Source organism: Lolium perenne, chromosome 1 (genome assembly GCF_019359855.2).
Source record: "Lolium perenne isolate Kyuss_39 chromosome 1, Kyuss_2.0, whole genome shotgun sequence".
In the NCBI taxonomy this organism is placed as follows: Eukaryota; Viridiplantae; Streptophyta; class Magnoliopsida; order Poales; family Poaceae; genus Lolium; species Lolium perenne.
This window is the reverse complement of record NC_067244.2, coordinates 170,102,650-170,125,023: the sequence shown is the minus strand read 5'-3', so window position 1 is coordinate 170,125,023 and position 22,374 is coordinate 170,102,650. Positions and strand designations below refer to the sequence as shown.

At 43.5% G+C, this 22,374-nt stretch overlaps 1 protein-coding gene across 3 annotated transcripts; it reads right to left on the bottom strand.

The window, feature by feature from the left end:
• Positions 1 to 2,508: 2,508 nt before the first annotated feature.
• LOC127312459 (uncharacterized) lies at positions 2,509 to 10,849 on the bottom strand. Of its 3 annotated transcripts, XR_007858383.1 has the most exons (6): positions 10,444 to 10,849; positions 9,091 to 10,362; positions 4,045 to 6,281; positions 3,655 to 3,759; positions 2,698 to 3,190; positions 2,509 to 2,612 (listed from the first exon to the last, which is right to left on the bottom strand). XR_007858383.1 is itself a non-coding variant. In XM_051342978.1 (5 exons), the coding sequence occupies exons 1-5, from the start codon at positions 10,705 to 10,707 to the stop codon at positions 2,899 to 2,901; spliced, it is 4,170 nt and encodes a 1,389-aa protein (XP_051198938.1). In that variant the 5' UTR covers positions 10,708 to 10,849; the 3' UTR covers positions 2,509 to 2,898. The 3 variants fall into 3 exon arrangements, 2 of the variants coding, with proteins under 2 accessions (XP_051198938.1, XP_051198947.1); XM_051342978.1 differs by having other exon boundaries at positions 2,509 to 3,190; XM_051342987.1 differs by lacking the exon at positions 2,509 to 2,612 and having other exon boundaries at positions 3,051 to 3,374.
• Between the last annotated feature and the right edge of the window lie 11,525 nt (positions 10,850 to 22,374).

The following is a 22,374-nucleotide window of genomic DNA, read 5'->3' as shown; positions in this document are numbered from 1 at the left end:
TGTGTGAGCTTTGTGTGTGTACTGCGTGCAAGAGAGAGGGATCGAGAGGGAGGAGGAGGTTACCTTCTCCATGCGAGGAGGAGCCTAACGGAGTCGACATGGTGGCGATGGTGGAGGCGTGAGTGAGCGGTGGCGGCGGTGGCAGAGCTTCCCGTTGGCATAACGCTAACCCTAATCGGTGGGTGTGTCGTGGGGCGTGCGGCATAAACGGTGAACCTAGTACTGCGTGCCCCCCACCTCTCTTTATAGCACTGACGACATGGGCCCACCAACCAGATAGAGGTTGGGCACCCCCGATCAGGGCGCAGTCAAAGGGGTCCGGTGGGTCGTTGGGCACCACGCGGAAGAGATCAACCTAACAGACGCTAGAAGGGTCAGACGGTGGAGCGGCGCGACATTTACCGCATCGACAACGGTGAGTTTCGGATGGTTGTATGGTACAGTAGGGTCTTGGCGGTGGATGCGTGGTAATGGGCGCACACAAGGCGGTGGCTCTATCTAGCGTCAATGGAAGGCATGTAGCGTGCACATACAACACATGTTGAGGGTTTGTTAGACAAGTGCATCGGTTTTAGATGATGTCCGTAAGTGGAAGGTTGATCACGGTCACCCCCTTTATCAAGCTCTTAGGTGTTGCGACTCTTCTCATCAAGAAGGTGGCTTCGGGTTGGTCAATGTATTGTCTTAAAATTGATTTTAGAAAAAGGTTGTATGCATTATTTTGATTCAGAGGCCGGAGATACAACGTCCATTTGGAAAAATATTGTACTTTCCTAAATCATAATCCAAGACATGTGCCTTATCATTACTAATTACTAGTATGTAGCACACGTGCTTACGTCAACAAATAAAATAGGAGAGTGCAAAATTTTAAACCGTTATATTTAGAAAGTAGATGTTCATTTTTTCGATAAAGTGAATATATTAATATCACAAATATACCAATTCCATCTAGCCTCTACAACAGTGCAATACTCTAATGGTAGTACGGGTGCACACAGCGAAAAAAGAAAAATCTAAACAAAGAAAAGTCCCGGTATAGTGTTCTAGTCCTTACAGCAGCAACGTAAACACCACCATGACAACATAAGACTTTAACAACAAACAGCTCTACAAAATAATATACTTGAGGGTCATCTTATCTATTCAATTGAATTTATGAACAATTTTTAAATTTTAAGATGAAACATATTATCAGTGTTTTTCCATAAAGTTTGCGACATGTTATTTTATTTGAAATATTCCGTTGTCTAGAAGTTAGTGTCTCAGATTTGTCTAGATCCACATGCACACACTAAAACGCTTCTAGGTATATCTGAATCTAAATAAATGCGAGTCCGTTATTCTAGGTAAGTAAATAAATGTGAGTCCGTTATTCTAGGTAAGTAAAAAATAGATTGAATACCTGCAGATTGTGGCAAATGTTCCAAGTCCAGTGAAAGATATATGTACACATATATGGAATATAGGAACGTAATAGCAAAAACACACGCTATGAATTTCTGCAAAAACGTGTTTTTGTCATGTTGAATCAGAGTATACACAACATAAATTCTGCATGGATGGCTCAAAATCGTTCTGAGTTCTTATGATCACATTTCGTAGAAATGTAAAGAGTAGGTTTATACATATAAGACTACTACCCTCAGTTTACTAGTTTTCCCCGTATCCTAGATCGCCAAATTTAAATTATATAATGCAAAAATTATATCATTAGAAAATAGAACATCTAAACTTTCTAATGATATTATTATTATAACATATAACTAATGCTAACTTGATTAAATTTACGATCTATGAGTACACATACGCTAATAAACCGTGAGAGAGGGAGTATCTATGAAATTTTAATTGGCTGAATTCTCTTTCACGATTTCCAAATCAAACATGCAAGTTTCCACTCATTTACGAAAATGTGAATAAAGAAAATAAAACTACAGCCGTGAATGTTCTGTTGATTGTGAAGTTCAAATAACTTTTGAAGTGTTTTAGCATTGCACAATCAGACCTCTGACATGGTCAGCATGCAGCAGCAACGTATTTTATTTCTTCTTCTACTGTGCTGGACATGATGCCCTAGATCTATCGCCATAGTACCACACTATTCACACAAGCCTCTGAAAAAGCGTACATGCTTCTAGAAACATCGTCCAGCTCCTACTCTGGTTCACACACAATTGGTCCAGCGCAGACTTGCTGCGCGTGACGGGGAGCGAATCCCAATCATGTCAACCGTCGGATTATCATCTTTGGTGATCGATGAACGGCCTGGTATAGCATATCAACGGTTGAGGATCAGTCTAGGGTTGTTTTGACGGGAAGCATAAGAGGAAGCGGTAAATCCAAATTTAAAACTGCTACATTATATTAGTAGATAGATAGAGATAGAGATTAAACCGCAACCACAGGTGAATATAATGCAGCTTTCAATCACTAGTTCAGTTATTGGGGTAGAGGGGCCTCCCAGACGGCCAGACACACACACACACACCTTGTACTCATGTTCCGTCATGAAGCCACCACTTGGTCACATTATATAATTTGATTAAAAACTTCACTCCAAAGAGGTTTAAATCCAAGCATACATCATTCATACTTTCATAGAGGAAAACCTAAGACAGAAAACGTAGATAAACAGAAAGTTGAGTAACAGATATTTGTTAACTGAAACTACTTCTCAGATAAACATGAGATTACCTTTCTACGACCGTTAAGCCTCTAGCCACACTGAAGGATCAGCCCGATAGCCTCTTCCGTAAGACCAGACTACATTTTTTCGCGAAAACGCAAAAGCCTTGCGTTTCGATGCATTGATAGATAAAGAAGAGTTTATGTAAAGTCCGAGGACGGACACACCACGCCGTACAACTCGACCCAAGAAAAAGGAAAATACCTAGACTAGGGGAGTAACTGGCGCACACCCCGGGCTCCCGCGTCCGCCCAAAGCCGCGCGTCAGCAGCGATGTCGTTGAACAAGGAAGTCACCGAAGGCCGCGCGTTGTCGAAGACCGCCGCGTTCCGATGCTTCCAAATCCACCATGCCGTGAGCATGATAACCGACGAAGTGCCCTTGCGCAGCTGGCAAGGGGCAGTCCGCACCACCAGCGACCACCACTCCGCGAAGTCACCCTCAGCCGTGGGTGGGCCTGAGGTGGATCGGATCCACGACAGCACCTCAAACCACACCGTCCTAGAGAATGAACATCCTGTCAGGAGGTGCCTCATGGCAGACTGATCACATAACGGGCATCTCGGCGCATGTGGCAGCCCCCGCCGTGCCAGCCTCTCACCCGTCCAGCACCTGTCGAGACAGACTACATGGGCATGGAAGAAACCTTTTGCCTCGTCATGACGTGGAGGCTTCATCTTCATACCTAAATGTTATAAATTATTTTACAAATGATACAAGATGCAGGTGGTTTCGACAGTTGTCCAGAAAGTAAAGAAATTATGAGGTGAGGTCATAAAATTGGTTGGCATGTCAAATGACCTCCATGATTGGAGACTAGATGATGACAAGTAGATTGATCGTTGTAGTATATCTAATTACTATAAGACAATAGCTTGTCCTCCGATTGAATGTGAATGAAATTGCTTGTGTGATGCAGCATATCATCATTGACGTAGAAATGTATAGTAGCCTAGTAGGAATACCTTGTGTGCTTGAAGTCATTCTCTGAAGAACCTGAAGACCACGGATATTCCCCGTTAAATGGGGTCTCCACGATCCAGTCATCCTGCGGCAATGGCCTAGTGACCCTGGAATGTGAGAGCGTTAGACAATGGTGTGTATAACTAGATTAGGGCTGAGTGTCTATATTATCCTACTCCTACATAAATGCCCTTCTGTAAGACAAATAAACCCTTATAGCAAGAGGATAAAGTCTATACTAACCCTAATAAATAACGGATTGGGTTATACGTGAGCTATTTTTATACACAAATAAAGACATAACCAGTGGCAGGAGTGTATAAAATAGCGAGGATATATGGAAATCGCAATGGTTTAAAGTGAAATACACATATGAGCAATCTGGTACATACTCCGGTTTTCGTAGGAAGTGAGCGAACTTCTCATTGTTTTCCTCTAATTCACACCACTTCTCCAATTTGGGGCAGTCTGAAATATGCACATCCTTCAGCTTCAGGTTGGTGAGTTTATGTATGCTCGGCATGTAGTATAGCTGTTTGCAGGACTCGATCTTCAGCTGCTGGAGAGACTTGAGTTCACCCAAGTACCCAGGTAGTAATCTCATGCCGTCGCAATGAGAGAAACACAGTTTCTCGACAGAGGATAGGACCTTCATACCCTCTAGTGAACTGGTTAGATCGTAGCAACTCTTAATAGTTAAGCTACGGAGGCCAGGGAGATTGTGAAGCAAACTCCAGTCAGACAGAGGCACCATGCACCTCTCGACCACCAATTCAGTTACTGGAGTAGAAGGACCCTCCACACCATGTCCTTCTTTGTTCCCCGATGAAGACATCACTTGGTCGCAATCTGATATCAGCAACTTTCGAGCTCTAGGCGGGATTGGTCCAAAGCTCAACTCAGGGCATTTGTGAATCATCAATTCATCAATGGCTGGGAACATAAACTCTTCCAGGCGTTCCATTCCATCTAGGGTAACCTTGGAGAGTTGAGAGATTTGTGATCTGTTACCATCAAAGAAATCACGGGCGTCAATTCTGGTGATGCTGGTCATTTTTCTGAGAACCAGACGTTGCAGGTTTGGTAACAGACCTAGTGGTGGTAGGCGGCTGCACCTTGGAAAATCCTCCATGGTAACCTCTGCAAGATTCGTGAGAGCAGAAGACCCGCTCAACATCCAGGCTGGGTGGCAAGTTTTGCTGTTATAACCATGTATCTCAAGGCACTGCAGATTATGTGGTGGCACTAGTTCTCCTAACAAAGCACTGTCCTTCACAGATCCTTGAGCGCCCACAGTCCAACAAAGTTTCAATTTTCGGAGCCTTTTCTTGTCTGCCAATCTGATTCTCTGGGCTTCCACTTTTGACTTGACCTTTTCAAGACAACTTATCTCAAGGTACTCGCAATCCACACCACCCAGCTCAACAAGGTTGCTGCTTCCATATGCTCGATCACAGGAGGTCACCACAAACTGGTAACTTTGAGGACCTGGGCAGCTCCTCCCAACAATCAATTTCATAGATTTGTTTTCACCCATCCATTTCGCTGCAATATTTAGTCTAGCACAGCCCAAGAGATCCAGTGTATGTAGCTTCTTGAGGTAACCTATACTTTCAGGTATCTCAGAAAGAAATATGTTGTGAGACAAGTCCAGATGCTTCAAATTATGTAGGCCATTAAGACATGATTGAATGTATTCATGACGTTGGTTTTCTGACTTGTAATAGAAGATAGGATTCAGTAGCATTGATAAGTTTAAATATTGAAGTTCGGTGAGCTTGCCCAAAACACCTGGCAGTCCTTCAAGATGGGATGTGTGTTCAGAAAGGTAACAGCAAGGGTGTGATAAGTTCAAATGCTGGAGATTTGTTAGGCCACCGAGAACTGGGATTCCTTTTAAACAAGACCAGAATGATAAATCCAGATAAGCAACCTTTTTTAGATTTTCAAACAGTTCCAGTAAATTTTCGAGTTGAGAGCATCCTGACAAATCCACATGCAACAAATTTATTAGATCCCCAAATGATTCCGGTAGGCTAACTAGTCCAGAGCAGTCTGAAAAGTTGATATGGACCAAATTTATTAGCCTCCCAAGTGATGGCGGCAGCTTTACAAGTCTTGAGCAGCTTGAAATGTCCATATGCACCAAGTTTATTAGCTTCCCCAATGATTGCGGCAGTTTTACTAGTCCTGAGCAGCCTGATAAATCTATATGCATCAAATTTATTAGATCTCCAAATGTTTCCAGTAGAGTCACTAGTCGATAGCAGCCTGATAAATTAAGATACCTCAACTGCCTCAACTGATAGATAGAATCAGGTAGCTTCTGTATGTAGGTCTCCTTTAGTTCCAAGACACGCAGGCAGCAGCTAGCAAATGAAAATGAAACATCATTTAAATACCTATTGCTACAGCGTAGTGCCCTTAGCTGGGTAGGCAATATCAGTTGCAGTATGTCACCAAAATGGGAGGCCATTGCATAGCGACAATGTTCCTTCTGATGAGATACATCCATTCTAATTCTATCATTCAGAAAGGTGAACTCGTCACCCATAATATATGATGCAAAGTTATTCGCTGGAAATTGCCAATAAAACATGGACCCATCCTTCTCGTCCTCTCCACCATCCTGCAATAATAAATAACAGCAGAAGCAGCATTAGAGAACATCTGTTACAGTAAATTATCTATAATATTATAAACATATAGCAAAGAAAACGGTGAACAATTTATCTAGCAAACAAGTCATAAAAAACAGTGAGGATTTAATCTAGCACATAAGTCACAATGAAGGCAGAGATTTAATTTATTTGCTCAAAGAATTCACCCCATTCCTCAAACTGATCCTCATTAGAACTGGTGCCTTGCTGGGGAAGACAATGCTGAACTCAGTGGCCAACACCGGACATACTTGCCAATCCCACGCCTCCTCCATTCCAACCTAGAGAGCTTCCTCCACAATGAGCGGCAAGGCACTACCGAAGAAACAATGACCAAAGCTGCACTGCTATATAACTTGCTTCACCTGGCTCTCATTTTGGCTGCAGTACTTACACTAATTTATAACTAAAATATTATTTTCCATGTTTTTTAAGAAATTGATTTGACTAAAATATCAAACATTTTGGACTTACTGAGTCGATCAGTGCAATGTGAGTAGGTTACTCCATTAGTTTCTATTTACAAAAGAAAACCAAAAGAAGCTCCGCATTCTCTTTAAGGATACCCCAATGTTGAAAAACAAGGAAGCTAACCATATGTTCAGTTAGAGCATCTCCACCGGGGAGCCCCAAATAGGCGCAGGCAGTGCCCTATTGGGGGCGCCGACACCTGCTCCCTAATTTGGGGAGTGGTTGCACACACCGGCGATCCCTATAAGAATCCCATAATAAATTTAAACAAGCAAACATAAAATAAACTGTGAAATTTCATTCAAATTTAGGATTACTGTACAAAAGTTTGAATGAAACTTGAACTAGACTGGACTAAAAATAAATCCTAATCTACTCGCCGTGGATTGGGGCGCGCGACGCGCCCGCCTCTCCTCCCTTACTTCGCGCATCTGGTGGTGCAGCATGGCCGCCGGCGACGCCGGAGCTTGCCGGCAGCGCTGCCCCCTCAGCGCCGCCTGCCACTGGCAAGACTCCTCGTTCTGGGTGAGCCTCGCTTGCTCGCGGGCGGCCGCCTCGGCCTGGTGCTGAGCGTTGAGCTCAAGCATCCTCTGCCGCTCGGCCGCCATGAGCAGGCAACCTGCCTCCTCCGTGGCCGCCTGCTGGCGCGATATCTCGACGGCGTGCTCGAAGTGGGCGTCATTGACATACTCCAGCACTTCCTCCTCCAGTCTCCGGAAACACTGCGTGTTGAAGGAGGCCAAGATCGCTGCCAGCTCCAGGTCGTCGTGGAACGGCTGCTCCTCGCCCCACTGCGCCTGCGCTGCCTCCTGTGCCGCCTTAGCATATGCGTCTGCTTCGAACGCCTCGTTCCACTCGTCGAACTGGGAGTCGTCAGAGTCGTCGAAGTTGAAGTCCGGCAGCTCGAACTCGGCGTCGGGCTGCGGCGGGGCCACAGGCTCTGGCTGCGGTGGTGGTTGCAGCGTCGCTGGCTGCATGCGGCCATTCCGGTCTAGCATCGAGTACGTGGTCGCCATCCTGTGCGGCATTATTGTGGAGAGGCGAGTTCGACGGAGGTGAGGAGAGCGGCAGTGGTGGAGAGGCTAGTGCGGTAGAGGTGAGCGAAAAGGGCGCACTAAATAGGCGGTGGCGACGACTCGTCGCAGAGCATCCGAGGCGTCGCATTTACGGCGGCGGCTGCGTGTGGAGAACCGATGGCTTCATTAACGCCAACTCGCCGCAGAGCATACGAGTCGTAGAGTCGCTGACATGCTGGTCCCGCCCTTGGAATCCGACGTGGCATTGTGCGCCGACGCGCCTGCTCGGCACTCCGCGCGAAGGGGCCGGCACGGGGTTGCCGGCGATTGTATTGGACTCGAAAACTGGTCGGCTACTTATTGGGCGCGCCGGTGTGGCCCAAAAAACGTGCCGGACCCCCAAATTGCTATTGGGGTCGCTATGGGATGCGCCGGTGGAGATGCTCTTAGAGGCCTAGACAACTTGCCTTGTGATAAGTTTTTTTAGCTTGGAAAATTGTGATGTGGTCTTTTTTCCTGTTCAGAAAAATATAAAAAGCTGCTTGGTTGCGCTTGAAACTAGTAAATCAAAGACATGCCACTAAACCTCATCGACAAACGGTGGTTAATCGTTGAGCAGCTTGGTTGGCAGGCGGTAGGCCGTAGCCTGGACAAAGGAGCGATAAAGCAAAACAATGCACTTTGGTGAAATGTAAATAGCTAAGGCCAACGTTAAGAAGAAACCCAATATAAGAGGTACCTCTGTTCTTAAATATAAGTATGTATTATGGCTATATGCATCAATCGATGGAGAGACCGGGGGTTATCATCCATTTTTTTTGAAGGTATGTCGATGAATTTTCAAACTATAAGAGAGACAAAGTAGGTGAAGACTTGCATGAAGGTGACCTTTTCTTTTGCCATTGTTCCAATTGTGTTACACATGACTATAATCAGTGGACTACTTCTAATGCTGACCAGTGACTGATGGGGCATAGATTAATTATTGTGAGTACATGATTCTATAATGTGGCTAGGTATATCAACGGAAGTTAAGTGGCTAGAAATTACCACAATAATAAGAATATGTTACTCCCTTAACCAATGTGGCTAGAAGTTCTATAATCATTTATATGAGTAAAAAGGAGATAGGGAAAATAAGGGTTTAGTGGTACTGGTACGCCACTCCACCTCCCACATTTCATGCTAACTGTGCTCAGCAGAATATAATGCAGAATGTATGCTCTATGCGTGGCTATATGAACTTGCATTTCTAAAGTAAGTTGATTGAAGACAGAATTAGGTAACTCACTGAATCCATCTCTGCGGCTCCAAGGAATGACATGCCTATAAGCGTCCTAAAGTACTGCTCACCAAGTTGTTTGCTAGAGAATCTGTCTGATGGTTCAATAAGATCAAGAGCAATCCATTGGTGAATCAGGTCATCTTTAACTATAAATGGATCATCTGAGAACATTGCCAAATAAGCAAAGCATAACCTCATATTTGGTGGCATACTTATGTATCTGAACTTCAAGGGTAAAAACGAACAATTGTAGCTGAACTTTGCGGATGAAGGTGAATCTGAAATCTCCACAGGTAGAGTTGAATCTAAAAGCTCCAACGGTGAAGGAGAAGGACAAGAATCCGTGCTATAAACACTGTCACTATACAAGTCCCATCTTTCAGCATGCTCATTTAGCAGCATGCTCACCTCTGCCCATCTTCTATCATCTTGGAATTGCAGCATGCGGCCGATTTCTTTAGCTGCTAACGGTAGACCATCGCACATGCTTGCAATCTGCCGTCCTATCTTCTCCAACACTTGTTTGTTGGACTCGGATCTATCTTCAAAGTAACTTGATTGCTTCAGTATTCTCCAGCAAATATCATCACTCAAGCGGTCTAGCCTGTATGGTCGAGTGGTACATATATCCAATGCGATGGCTACTTTGCATGCTGTTACTATCACAATCACCTGACTGCCTTTGTCGGCCACACTTAACATACGCTTCAATCTCTGCAGCCCTATGGCATCCTCCTCCCAGAGGTCATGTAAAACAATGAGTACCTTTGCAGCACTGAGCAGCTCGTGGAGGCGCTCTGCTATATACTCCATGTCATTTGAATCATGATTGATCTGTTCTGATACTTGAGAAATTATTGAGTTGCCAATTTGATGCAAGTCAAATTTCTGCGACACATGGATCCACACCCGTGAATAGCCTCTGAATCTGGTATCGTTGAAAATCATTGCTGCCAACGTTGTCTTGCCTATGCCTTGAGGCCCATAGATGGGAAGAATGATGGGTCCTTCTCTGAAGTCACGCTCGGTCTCTGGTAGCAGCGACATCATCCTCTCCTTATCTCTATCCCTTCCGACCACTTTTGCTTCATCAATCTCGGGTGCTTTATCTCCTACTACATTAATAGCTTGCTGGACGTTGGCATCCAATCGCGTAAAACCGAAACGAAGAGCCTCCTCCTGCAGCGTCTTCAGTTGTCCTTTTAGATGTTTCATTTTGATTGGCATGGAATTCTCTTTCTTGGGTACAACCGAAAGGCGGCAGGGGATCCAAGTCATCTGCAAAGAATAAATCTTGCCCAGTTAAAGTCCAAATTTTGAATACGCTACGGAAGCAAATCATGGAGCTAGTAGAGGTACCGTTCGAGCAGCAGGGGAAGTGTCTTGCAGCTCGTCGACCATGTCCCAGATGTCGTAGCTGGCCTTCCTGACTAGCATCAGCCAGTCCCGCACAGCCACCTCCCACAACGACCGCCTCTCAGCTTCATCCAGATCCGGCTGTATTTCCTCCAGAGCCGTCATCATTTCCTCCAGGTCGCCGCTGAACTTCCAACGTATGGTGGCTTCGTCACGAATGGCGGATCTGAGTTTAGTGCAGCACCTATAGACGATGGCTTGGGCCATGGCTGCTTCTTGCTCAAACCAGATCTGCGTTGAGTGATGGGATAGAATCAGGGATATGGTACACACGCGCAGCTGGTCCGCCCGTCAATGTACAGGATGCGTTCACTGATGTCTCGCAGCCTTCGGTCCTTTCCGCGTGAGAGCATCTCTAGTGGAGACCAAAAAGTCTAATTCAGTCTGCCGAATGTTGATTTTTTGACTAGCAGAATAGAAATCGTAAATTCGAAACTGAAAAACAAAATTAAATTCTTTTACATAGTTTGTATTAATAACCTAAATTAACTAACAGCCACCCCGCGCAACCTAATTTTGACAAAATGCGGCCCCGAGGGCCTCCATGCGCGGCGGCGACGGTTGCGGAGGAAGGCAAGGTGGCGGCTCCTACTCCGAGTCAAGCTCGACGATCTCGAGCTTGACGCGGCGGACGAGCTCCTTCCGGCGTGACGCCTCGTACTCGCGGACCTGGCGAACGGCATCGGCCTCCTACCGACGCCAGCGAGCTCGCGCCTCCGCCTCCGAGATGGTCGCCACCTGCGCGATGATGTCGTCCTCCTCCTGGTCGCCGTAGACGTAGTCGCCCGCGGAGAAGGTTGGCTCCCGCGCCGGCGCCGCGTCCTCCTCCTCCGACGAGCTGTCGTACACGGGCGGGCGAGGGGCGGCACGACCCGCCGGAGGAGGACCCCTCACCCCTGTTCGCGTACTTGGCGAACTTCCCTAGGGACGTGAGCCCCCAGTTCGTCCACCGACAGGCGCTGCGCTTGCGCGTGTCCTCGGAGCGGTTGAATTTCCGCCGCTCCACCTCCGTGCGAAACACGGGGGTCGCGGCGGCGAGTCCCCATCGCCCAAACCACCGCCTCCCCCTAGCGGAGCTACCGCGGCTAGCCATGGGGAGGTGGAGCGACAGCGAAGTGGCGTTAAGTATTTGGAAAGTATGGGTTGAAGCGCATGGATGAAGAGTGGGATTTGTCCATCCAAATGAAGGATAGATATACTCTGGGCCCTCTCGGTGGAATGTCATCCAATTAGCTTGCAAGCATGCACATGGGATATCATATCACGGTACGAGTAAAGAGTACTTATCGGTAACGAGGTTGAACTAAGTATGGAGATACCGATGATCGAACCTCGGATAAGTAAACTATCGTGTGACAAAGAGAATCGGTATCGTATGTTAATGGTTCTTTCGATCCCGAAGTCATCGTTGAATATGTGGGAGAAATTATGGATCTCTAGGTCCCACTATTGGTTATTGATCGAAGAGGTGTCTCGATCATGTCTGCATAGTTCGTGAACCGTAGGGTGACACATTTAAGGTTCGATGTTGTTTAAGTTGATATGGATTATGAGATGGAGACCGAATATTGTTCGGAGTCTCGGATGGGATCCAGGCCATCATGAGGTGGTCCGGAATGGTCCGTAGAATAACATTCATATAAGGAAAGTCATTTTCTGGGTTCGAAAAAGTTCAGAAATTTTCCGGTGGATGACCAGAGAGTTTCTAGAAGGATCCGGAGGGGCCACAGGTGGGCCCATGCTTGCCGTGGACGTAGTAGCTTCCTTGTGACGGTAAAGCACTCGTCCGTTGGGAACCCCAAGAGGAAGGTATGATGTTGTACAGTAGCAAGTTTTTCCTCAGTAAGAAACCAAGGTTTATCGAACCAGTAGGAGTCAAGAAGCACGTTGAAGGTTGTTGGTGACGGAGTGTAGTGCGGCGCAACACCAGAGATTCCGGCGCCAACGTGGAACCTGCACAACACAATCCAAGTACTTTGCCCCAACTTAACAGTGAGGTTGTCAATCTCACCGGCTTGCTGTAACAAAGGATTAGATGTATAGTGTGGAAGATGATGTTTGCAGAAAACAGTAGAACAAGTATTGCGGTAGATTGTATTCGATTGTAAAAGAATGGACCGGGGTCCACAGTTCACTAGTGGTGTCTCTCCCATAAGATAAATAGCATGTTGGGTGAACAAATTACAGTTGGGCAATTGATAAATAAAGAGAGCATAACAATGCACATACATGTTATGATGAGTAGTGTGAGATTTAATTGGGCATTACGACAAAGTACATAGACCGCTATCCAGCATGCATCTATGCCTAAAAAGTCCACCTTCAGGTTATCATCCGAACTCCTACCAGTATTAAGTTGCAAACAACAGACAATTGCATTAAGTATGGTGCGTAATGTAATCAACAAATACATCCTTAGATATAGTATTGATGTTTTATCCCTAGTGGCAACAGCACATCCACAACCTTAGAGGTTGCTGTCACTCCCCCAGATTTAATGGAGGCATGAACCCACTATCGAGCATAATTACTCCCTCTTGGAGTTACAAGTAACGACTTGGCCAGAGCCTCTACTAGCAACGGAGAGCATGCAAAATCATAAACAACACATAGATAGATTGATAATCAACATAGCATAGTATTCCATATTCATCAGATCCCAACAAACGCAACATGTAGCATTACAGATAGATGATCTTGATCATGTTAGGCAGCTCACAAGATCCAACAATGATAGCACAATGAGGAGAAGACGACCATCTAGCTACTGCTATGGACCCATAGTCCAGGGGTGAACTACTCACACATCAATCCGGAGGCGACCATGGCGGTGAAGATTCCTCCGGTAGATGATTCCCCTCTCCGGCAGGGTGCCGGAGGCGATCTCCTGAATCCCCCGAGATGGGATTGGCGGCGGCGGCATCTCTGGAAGGTTTTCCGTATCGTGGCTCTCGGTACTGGAACTATTATCGACGAAGGCTTCTTATAGGCGAAGAGGTAGGTTTAGGGGCGACGCGAGGGGCCCACACAGTAGGCCGGCGCGGCCAGGGCCTGGGCCGCGCCGCCCTAGTGTGGCGTCGCCTCGTCGCCCCACTTCGTATCTCCCCCGGACTTCTGGAAGCTTCGTGGAAAAATAGGATCCTGGGCATTGATTTCGTCCAATTCCGAGAATATTTCCTTACTAGGATTTCTGAAACCAAAAACAGCAGAAAACAGCAACTGGCTCTTCGGCATCTCGTTCATAGGTTAGTGCCGGAAAATGCATAATAATGACATATAATGTATATAAAACATGTGAGTATCATCATAAAAGTAGCATGGAACATAAGAAATTATAGATACGTTTGAGACGTATCAAGCATCCCCAAGCTTAGTTCCTACTCGTCCCGAGTAGGTAAACGATAACAAAGATAATTTCTTAAGTGACATGCTAACATAATCTTGATCAATACTATTGTAAGCACATGTAATGAATGCAGCGATTCGAAGCAATGGTAAATACAATGAGTAAACAATTGAATCATATAGCAAAGACTTTTCATGAATAGTACTTTCAAGGCAAGCATCAATAAGTCTTGCATAAGAGTTAACTCATAAAGCAATAAATTCAAAGTAAAATTATTTAAGCAACACAAAGGAAGATTAAGTTTTAGCGGTTGCTTTCAACTTGTAACATGTATATCTCATGGATATTGTTAGCATAAAGTAATATAACAAGTGCAATATGCAAGTATGTAGGAATTAATGCACAGTTAACACAAGTGTTTGCTTCTTGAGATAGAAGGAAATGGGTAAACCGACTCAACAATAGAAATAGAAGAAAGGCCCTTCGCAGAGGGAAGCATTGATTGCTATATTTGTGCTAGAGCTTTTATTTTGAAAACAAGAAACAATTTTGTCAACGGTAGTAATAAAGCATATGAGTTATGTATATTATATCCTACAAGTTGCAAGTCTCATGCATAGTATACCAATAGTGCCCGCACCTCGTCCTAATTAGCTTGGATTTACATGGATTATCATAGCATAGCATATGTTTCAACCAAGTGTCACAAAGGGGTACCTCTATGCCGCCTGTACAAAGGTCTAAGGAGAAAGCTCGCATTGGATTTCTCGCTTTTGATTATTCTCAACTTAGACATCCATACCGGGACAACATAGACAACAGATAATGGACTCCTCTTTAATGCATAAGCATTCAACAACAGATAATATTCTCATAAGAGATTTGAGGTTTGTTGTCCAAACTGAAACTTCCACCATGGATCATGGCTTTAGTTAGCGGCCCAATGTTCTTCTCTAACAATATGCATACTCAAACCATTTGATCATGATAAATCACCCTTACTTCAGACAAGACGAACATGCATAGCAACTCACATGATATTCAACAAAGGATAGTTGATGGCGTCCCCAGGAACATGGTTATCGCTCAACAAACAACTTATAAGAGATAAGATGCATAAGTACATATTCAATACTACAATAGTTTTTAGGCTATTTGTCCCATGAGCTATATATTGCAAAGATAAAGAGTAGAAATTTTAAGGGTAGCACTAAAGCAATTTACTTTGGAATGGCGGAGAAATACCATGTAGTAGGTAGGTATGGTGGACACAAGTGGCATAGTGTTTGGCTCAAGGATTTTGGATGCACGAGAAGTAATCCCTCTCAATACAAGGCTTAGGCTAGCAAGGTTGTTTGAAGCAAACACAAGTATGAACCGGTACAGCAAAACTCACATACAAGACATATTGAAAGCATTATAAGACTCTATACCGTCTTCCTTGTTGTTCGACCCTTACTAGAAAATATCTGGACCTTAGAGAGACCAATTATGCAAACCAAATTTTAGCAAGCTCTATGTATTTCTTCACTAATAGGTGCAAGATATATGATGCAAGAGCTTAAACATGAGCACAACAATTGCCAAGTATCACATTATTCAAGATATTATACCAATTACCACATGTAGCATTTCCCGTTTCCAACCATATAACAATTTAACGAAGCAGTTCAACCTTCGCCATGAATATTATGAGTAAAGCCTAAGGACATATTTGTCCATATGCAACAGCGGAGCGTGTCTCTCTCCCACACAATGAATGCTAGGATCCAACTTTATTCAAACAAAACAAAAACAAAAACATACAGACGCTCCAAGTAAAGTACATAAGATGTGATGGAATAAAATATAGTTTCACTAGAGGAACCTGATAATGTTGTCGATGAAGAAGGGGATGCCTTGGGCATCCCCAAGCTTAGACGCTTGAGTCTTCTTGAAATATGCAGGGATGAACCACCGGGGCATCCCCAAGCTTAGATCTTTCACTCTCCTTGATCATATTGTATCATCCTCCTCTCTTGATCCTTGAAAACTTCCTCCACACCAAACTCGAAACAAACTCATTAGAGGGTTAGTGCATAATCAAAAATTCACATGTTCAGAGGTGATATAATCATTCTTAACACTTCTGGACATTGCACAAAGCTACTGAAAGTTAATGGAACAAAGAAATCCATCAAGCATAGCAAAACAGGCAATGTGAAATAAAAGGCAGAATCTGTCAAAACAGAACAGTCCGTAAAGACGATTTTTTTAGAGGCACCAGACTTGCTCAGATGAGAAAACTCAAAACTAATGAAAGTTGCGTACATATCTGAGGATCACGCACATAAATTGGCATATGTTTCTGAGTTACCTACAGACGTAGTGACTCAATTTCGTTTACAGCAAGAAAACTGTTTCTGCGCAGTAATCCAAATCTAGTATCAACCTTCTATTAGAGACTTCACTTGGCACAACAATGCAATAAAACTAAGATAAGGAGAGGTTGCTACAGTAGTAACAACTTCCAAGACTCAAATATAAAACAAAAGTGCTGTAGTAAAATAATGGGTTGTCTCCCATAAGCACTTTTCTTTAACGCCTTTCAGCTAGGCGCAGAAAGTGTGAATCAAGTGTTATCAAGAGATGAAGCATCAACATCATAATTTGTTCTAATTATAGAATCAAAAGGTAACTTCATTCTCTTTATAGGGAAGTGTTTCATACCTTTCTTGAGAGGAAATTGATATTTAATATTACCTTCCTTCATATCAATGGTAGCACCAACAGTTCGAAGAAAAGGTCTTCCCAATATAATGAGACAAGATGCATTGCATTCAATATCCAAGACAACAAAATCAACGGGGACAAGGTTATTGTTAACAGTAATGTGAACATTATCAATCCTCCCCAAAGGTTTCTTTATAGAGTTATCAGCAAGATTAACATCCAAATAACAATTTTTCAATGGTGGCAAGTCAAGCATATTATAGATTTTCTTAGGCATAACGGAAATACTTGCACCAAGATCACATAAAGCATTACAATCAAAATCATTGACCTTCATCTTAATGATGGGCTGCCAACCATCTTCTAACTTCCTGGGAATAGAAGTTTCAAGTTTTAGTTTCTCTTCTCTAGCTTTTATGAGAGCATTTGTAATATGTTTTGTAAAGGCCAAATTTATAGCACTAGCGTTGGGACTTTTAGAAAGTTTTTGTAAGAACTTTATAACTTCAGAGATGTGACAATCATCAAAATCTAAACCATTATGATCTAAGGCAATGGGATCATTGTCCCCAATGTTGTAAAAAAATTCAGCAGTTTTATCAGAGGCAGTTTTAGCAGTTTCCGGCAGTTTTGCAGGCTTTGCATTAGGAGTAGAAACATTGCTAACACCAATTATTTTGCCATTGATAGTAGGAGGTGCAGCAACATGTGGAGAATTAGCATTACTAGTGGTGGTAATAGTCCAAACTTTAGCTACATTATTCTCTTTAGCTAGTTTTTCATTTTCTTCTCTTTCCCACCTAGCATGCAATTCAGCCATTAATCTTATATTCTCATTAATTCTAACTTGGATGGCATTTGCTGTAGTAACAATTTTATTTTCATTATCCTTATTAGGCATAACTTTCAATTTCAAAAGATCAACATCAGCAGCAAGACTATCAACTTTAGAAGCAAGTATATCAATTTTCCCAAGCTTTTCTTCAACAGATTTGTTAAAAGCAGTTTGTGTACTAATAAATTATTTAAGCATGGCTTCAAGTCCAGGGGGCGTATTCCTATTATTATTGTAAGAATTCCCATAAGAATTACCGCAACCATTACCATTATTATAAGGATATGGCCTATAGTTGTTACTAGAATTGTTCCGATAAGCATTGTTGTTGAAATTATTATTTTTAATGAAGTTCACATCAACATGTTCTTCTTGGGCAACCAATGAAGCTAACGGAACATTATTAGGATCAACATTAGTCCTACCACTCACAAGCATAGACATAATAGCATCAATCTTATCACTCAAGGAAGAGGTTTCTTCGACAGAATTTACCTTCTTACCTTGTGGAGCTCTTTCCGTGTGCCATTCAGAGTAATTAATCATCATATTATTGATGACCCACAAGTATAGGGGGTGTATCTTAGTATTTTCGATAAGTAAGAATGTCGATCCCAACGAGGAGCAGAAGGTGTTGACAAGCAGTTTCGATGAAGGATTCACTGTAAATGCTCACAGACAAGTATTCAGGGGGTTTTAGTGTAACACATGAATAAAGTACGAGTAAGTAAAGTGCGAGAGAAATAATTGCAGCGAGTGTCCCAATCCTTTTTAGCACAAAGGACAAGCCGGTTTGTTTACTTATAATGACCAAACGTTCTTGAGGACACACAGGGATTTAGTCTAGTGCTTTCGCTTCATGTAGCTGATTAATCTTCATTGTTTTGATAAGTGTTGTGTGGGTGAACCTATGCTAATGCACCGCCCTTCCTAGGACTAATACATACTTGTGATTATACCCCTTGCAAGCATCCGCAACTACAAGAAAGTAATTAAGATAAATCTAAGCACAGCCTTAAACTCTGAGATCCTGCTATCCCTCCTGCATCGATATACCAGCAGGGGTTCATGTTTCTGTCACTCCGGCAACCCTGCAATTAGCAAACGAGTACAAGATGCATTCCCCTAGGCCCATAAAGGTGAAGTATCATGTAGTCGACGTTCACATGACACCACTAGAAGAATAACACCACAACTTAAATATCATAACATTGAATATTACTCAACCATAATTCACTACTAACATTTAGACTTCACCCATGTCCTCAAGAACTAAACGAACTACTCACGAGACATCATATGGAACATGATCAGAGGTGATATGATGATGAATAACAATCTGAACATAAACCTTGGTTCAATGGTTTCACTCAATAGCATCAATAACAAGTAGAGATCAATACCGGAAAAGTTTCCCCTATCAAACAATCAAGATTCAACCCTAATTGTTACAGCGGTGACGAGGTGCAGCGGTGGAGATGGCGGTGATGATGATGGAGATGATGACGATGGTGATGGAGATGATGTCCAGCTCGATGGCGGTGACGATGGCGTCGATTTCCCCCTCCGGGAGGGAATTTCCCCGGCAGATTTCAGCCTGCCGGAGAGCTCTTTTCTCTCTGGTGTTTTCCGCCCCGCAGAGGCGGCTGTGACTCTCTGTGACTATCCTCCAGGTCTTAGGTTTTCGGGACGAAGATGTACGCGAAGGAGAGGGGGCCAGAGGGGGCTGTGGGCCCCCTCCTCACAGGGCGGCGCGGCCAGGCCTTGGGCCGCGCCAGCCTATGAGGTGGGCCCACGGCGGCCCTCCTCGGCTCCTCCTTCTGGCTCCCTTCGTCTTCTGGAAAAATAGGATTTTTCAGATAACTTCTGGCAATTGTTGATCTTCCAAAATATTGTCTTCTGACGACGCTTTTTCCAGCAGAATCCTGGCTCCGGTGCGCGATCCCTCAATAATCATGAAACATGCAAAATAGATGAAATAACATAAGTATCATCTTCAAATATGAAATATATCAATGAATAACAGCAAATTATGATACAAAATAGTGATGCAAAATGGACGTATCAACTCCCCCCAAGCTTAGACTTCGCTTGTCCCCAAGCGAAACTGAACTCGGTAAACAGGACCACATGTTTATGGAGTGAAGAGTCGATAAATAAAATACGGACAAGAAGCATCATATTCATTCACACAAGACATTCTAATGAACAACTTCCTCATATAATTCAACTTGAAACAAGTAGAGAGTAATCACAAATAAAGGTGCACAAGAAATCATAATTGGTAATGGCAAACTTCGTTCTTGGTCAGAGAACAATTAACAAGTTATACTTATCTATCGAGCAGCGCTCTCATATTAAAGCTTATATGGCACAACTTGCATACTCAATCATAATAATCTCCTCATAATCATTGATAACTTTCAAAGCTATATTCATTCAGATAAAACTTGTACTAAACAAGGAAGAGTAAAAGACATGATGAAATAGATCACAATATAGATGGTTTGATCACAACAACTCAAATGCTTGCTCAAGATGGAAGGAAATAGGTTTACTGACTCAACATAGAGTAAAAGACAGGCCCTTCGCAGAGGGAAGCAGGGATTAAATCATGTGTTAGAGCTTTTTCAGTTTTGAAATCATATAAGGAGAATAAAAGTACAGTTTTGAGAGGTGTTTGTTATTGTCAACGAATGGTAGCTGGTTCTCTAACCCCCTTGCCAGACAAACTCTCGAAGAGCGGCTCCCATAAAGTTTTATTTTTGGTTGGCACTCCTTCCAACCTTTGCTTACACAAGCCATGGCTAACCGAATCCTCGGGTGCCTGCCAACAATCTCATACCATGAAGGAGTGCCTTTTTATTTTAGTTTTGTTCGGATGACACTCCTCCCCTCCTTTGCTTTCTCAAGCCACGGCTAACCGAATCCTCGGGTGCCATCCAACAATCACATACCATGGAGGAGTGTCTATCTGTGAAATTATGAAAGTTAATTAACTTGGGACTGGGAATCCCATTGCCAGCTCTTTTTGCAAAGTTATTGGATAAGTGGATGAAGCCACTAGTCCATTGGTGAAAGTTGCCCAACAAGATTGAAAGATAAAACACCACATACTTCCTCATGAGCTATAGAACATTGACACAAATAAGGGATAGTAAATTTTGAATTGTTTAAAGGTAGCACACGAAGTATTTGCTTGGAATGGCAGGAAATACCATGTAGTAGGTAGTTATGGTGGACACAAATGGCATGGTTTGGGTTAAGGTTTGGATGCACGAGAAGCATTCCCTCTCGGTACAGGTTTATGGCTAGCAAGGTTGATTAGCAAGCATAAGAGTTGAGGGAAACAAACAAATATACATGTGATAGAAACAATCATGCATCTTCCTTGTAAGCACAAACAATTTTAACTTTAGAATAATGAGCTATGAGCTAACAAGAAAGGAAGACAATGAAACAACTATCTACATGTATTTCTCTTTTGTACCTAAACCTCAAAGTGTTGTTGCTATTGACCAATGCTAAGTTTGCCAAAACCAAATAGATTAACTCAATGCTCCCAAAGTGATACCAATACTAATAACAAGATCAATTATATAATAGAGATTGCAAACTAAAATAAGATGTGCAACATGTAAATGATAAGACTTCTCATTAATATTCCATAACGATAACTCACACCAAGGGATACATAGATAACCAACTAAAGGAGAGATACTTCCACACTGCAACCCATCTTATATGATAACTTCCCTACTCATGATATGACACTACTTGATAGTAAAAAGTAAAAGATAGTGATGTTGTGATACCGCGGCACTCCCCCAAGCTTGGAACAAACCAAGGGGATGCCAATACCAATGATGAACTACTCCTTCGGCGGTGGTGATGAATCCCCATCACCAGACTTCCAAAGAAGAGGCTCTCCATCAACAAACGACATCCTGGTTTCGGGAATCCTGAAACTAGCAGCATAGCTTATGTGTTTAAACCTGCTTTCATACTCACAGTTTTGATTGTGAACATCATAGAGTTGGGCTTGGAGTTTGTTGGTGGTGTCGTGAAGCAAGAGGATGTCGTCCCACAGCTTTGCAGTTTCCTTCTTGTGTCCATCAATAAGTTCAAACACAATCTTGTGGAAGATATCCACCTCACGCTCAGCCATCTTCCTGTAGTTGAAGACCTCTTGTTCTAGCTTCTCCATCCTATCTTCCAAGCTTCCTTCCCCTTTAGGACCCTGAACATCTTTGATCTGCAACTCCCCATCTACGAGCAACAATTCCTTGGGGTGCATCTTCAGCTCGTTCATGTACGGGTTGACGACGTCCTCAAAGAAGCTGTCCTTAGGAGTTCCCGATGAAGACATGATGGATCTAGATCCGGAGCAGAACCTGGCAGAAAACAGCTCGAAACAAAACACGTCGAGAAAACGATATACGGACCTCCAGGGGTCCGGGGGATTATATAGAATAAATTTTTACGGCAAACGGAAAGTACCAGGTCGAACCAGAGTCGGAGAGGGGCGACGAGGCGGCCTCCTCATAGGGCGGCGCGGCCTGGATGGGGCCCGCGCCGGCCTATGGGGGCGCCCCCTCGTGCGTCTCCTCCACTCCGTTTCGATCTCGTAATTTTTCATATTTTCCAAAAACAGCAAAAACATTGTTCGGAAAGTAAAACGCGAACTTTTTATTACCAGTACTGTTACCTATTCAAAGTCGAAATCTGCAGAACTGTCAATTTGACCTTTGATGAAAACTTCTGGAATTACCACTCGAATAACATCAACATCTTCATTATAAGAGTCACCTGAGATATAATGCTTGAGTCTTTGTCCATTCACCACTTGTGTGGCATTGCCTTGGAGAGAGCTAATTTTAATTGCTCCTGATCGATACACCTCTTCAATGACATATGGTCCTTCCCACTTTGAGAGTAATTTCCCTGCAAAGAATCTGAGACGAGACCGATATAATAGGAC

Excerpts from the sequence above, each read along its gene's own strand:
- LOC127312459 (XM_051342978.1), bottom strand. The coding sequence starts at position 10,707 with ATGGCCCAAGCCATCGTCTATAGGTGCTGCACTAAACTCAGATCCGCC. Across the intron at positions 3,760-4,044 it reads CACTTCCTACGAAAACCGGA|GGTCACTAGGCCATTGCCGC; the intron begins GTATGTACCAGA and ends CTCACATTCCAG. Across the intron at positions 3,191-3,654 it reads AATGACTTCAAGCACACAAG|GACGGTGTGGTTTGAGGTGC; the intron begins GTATTCCTACTA and ends TTCATTCTCTAG.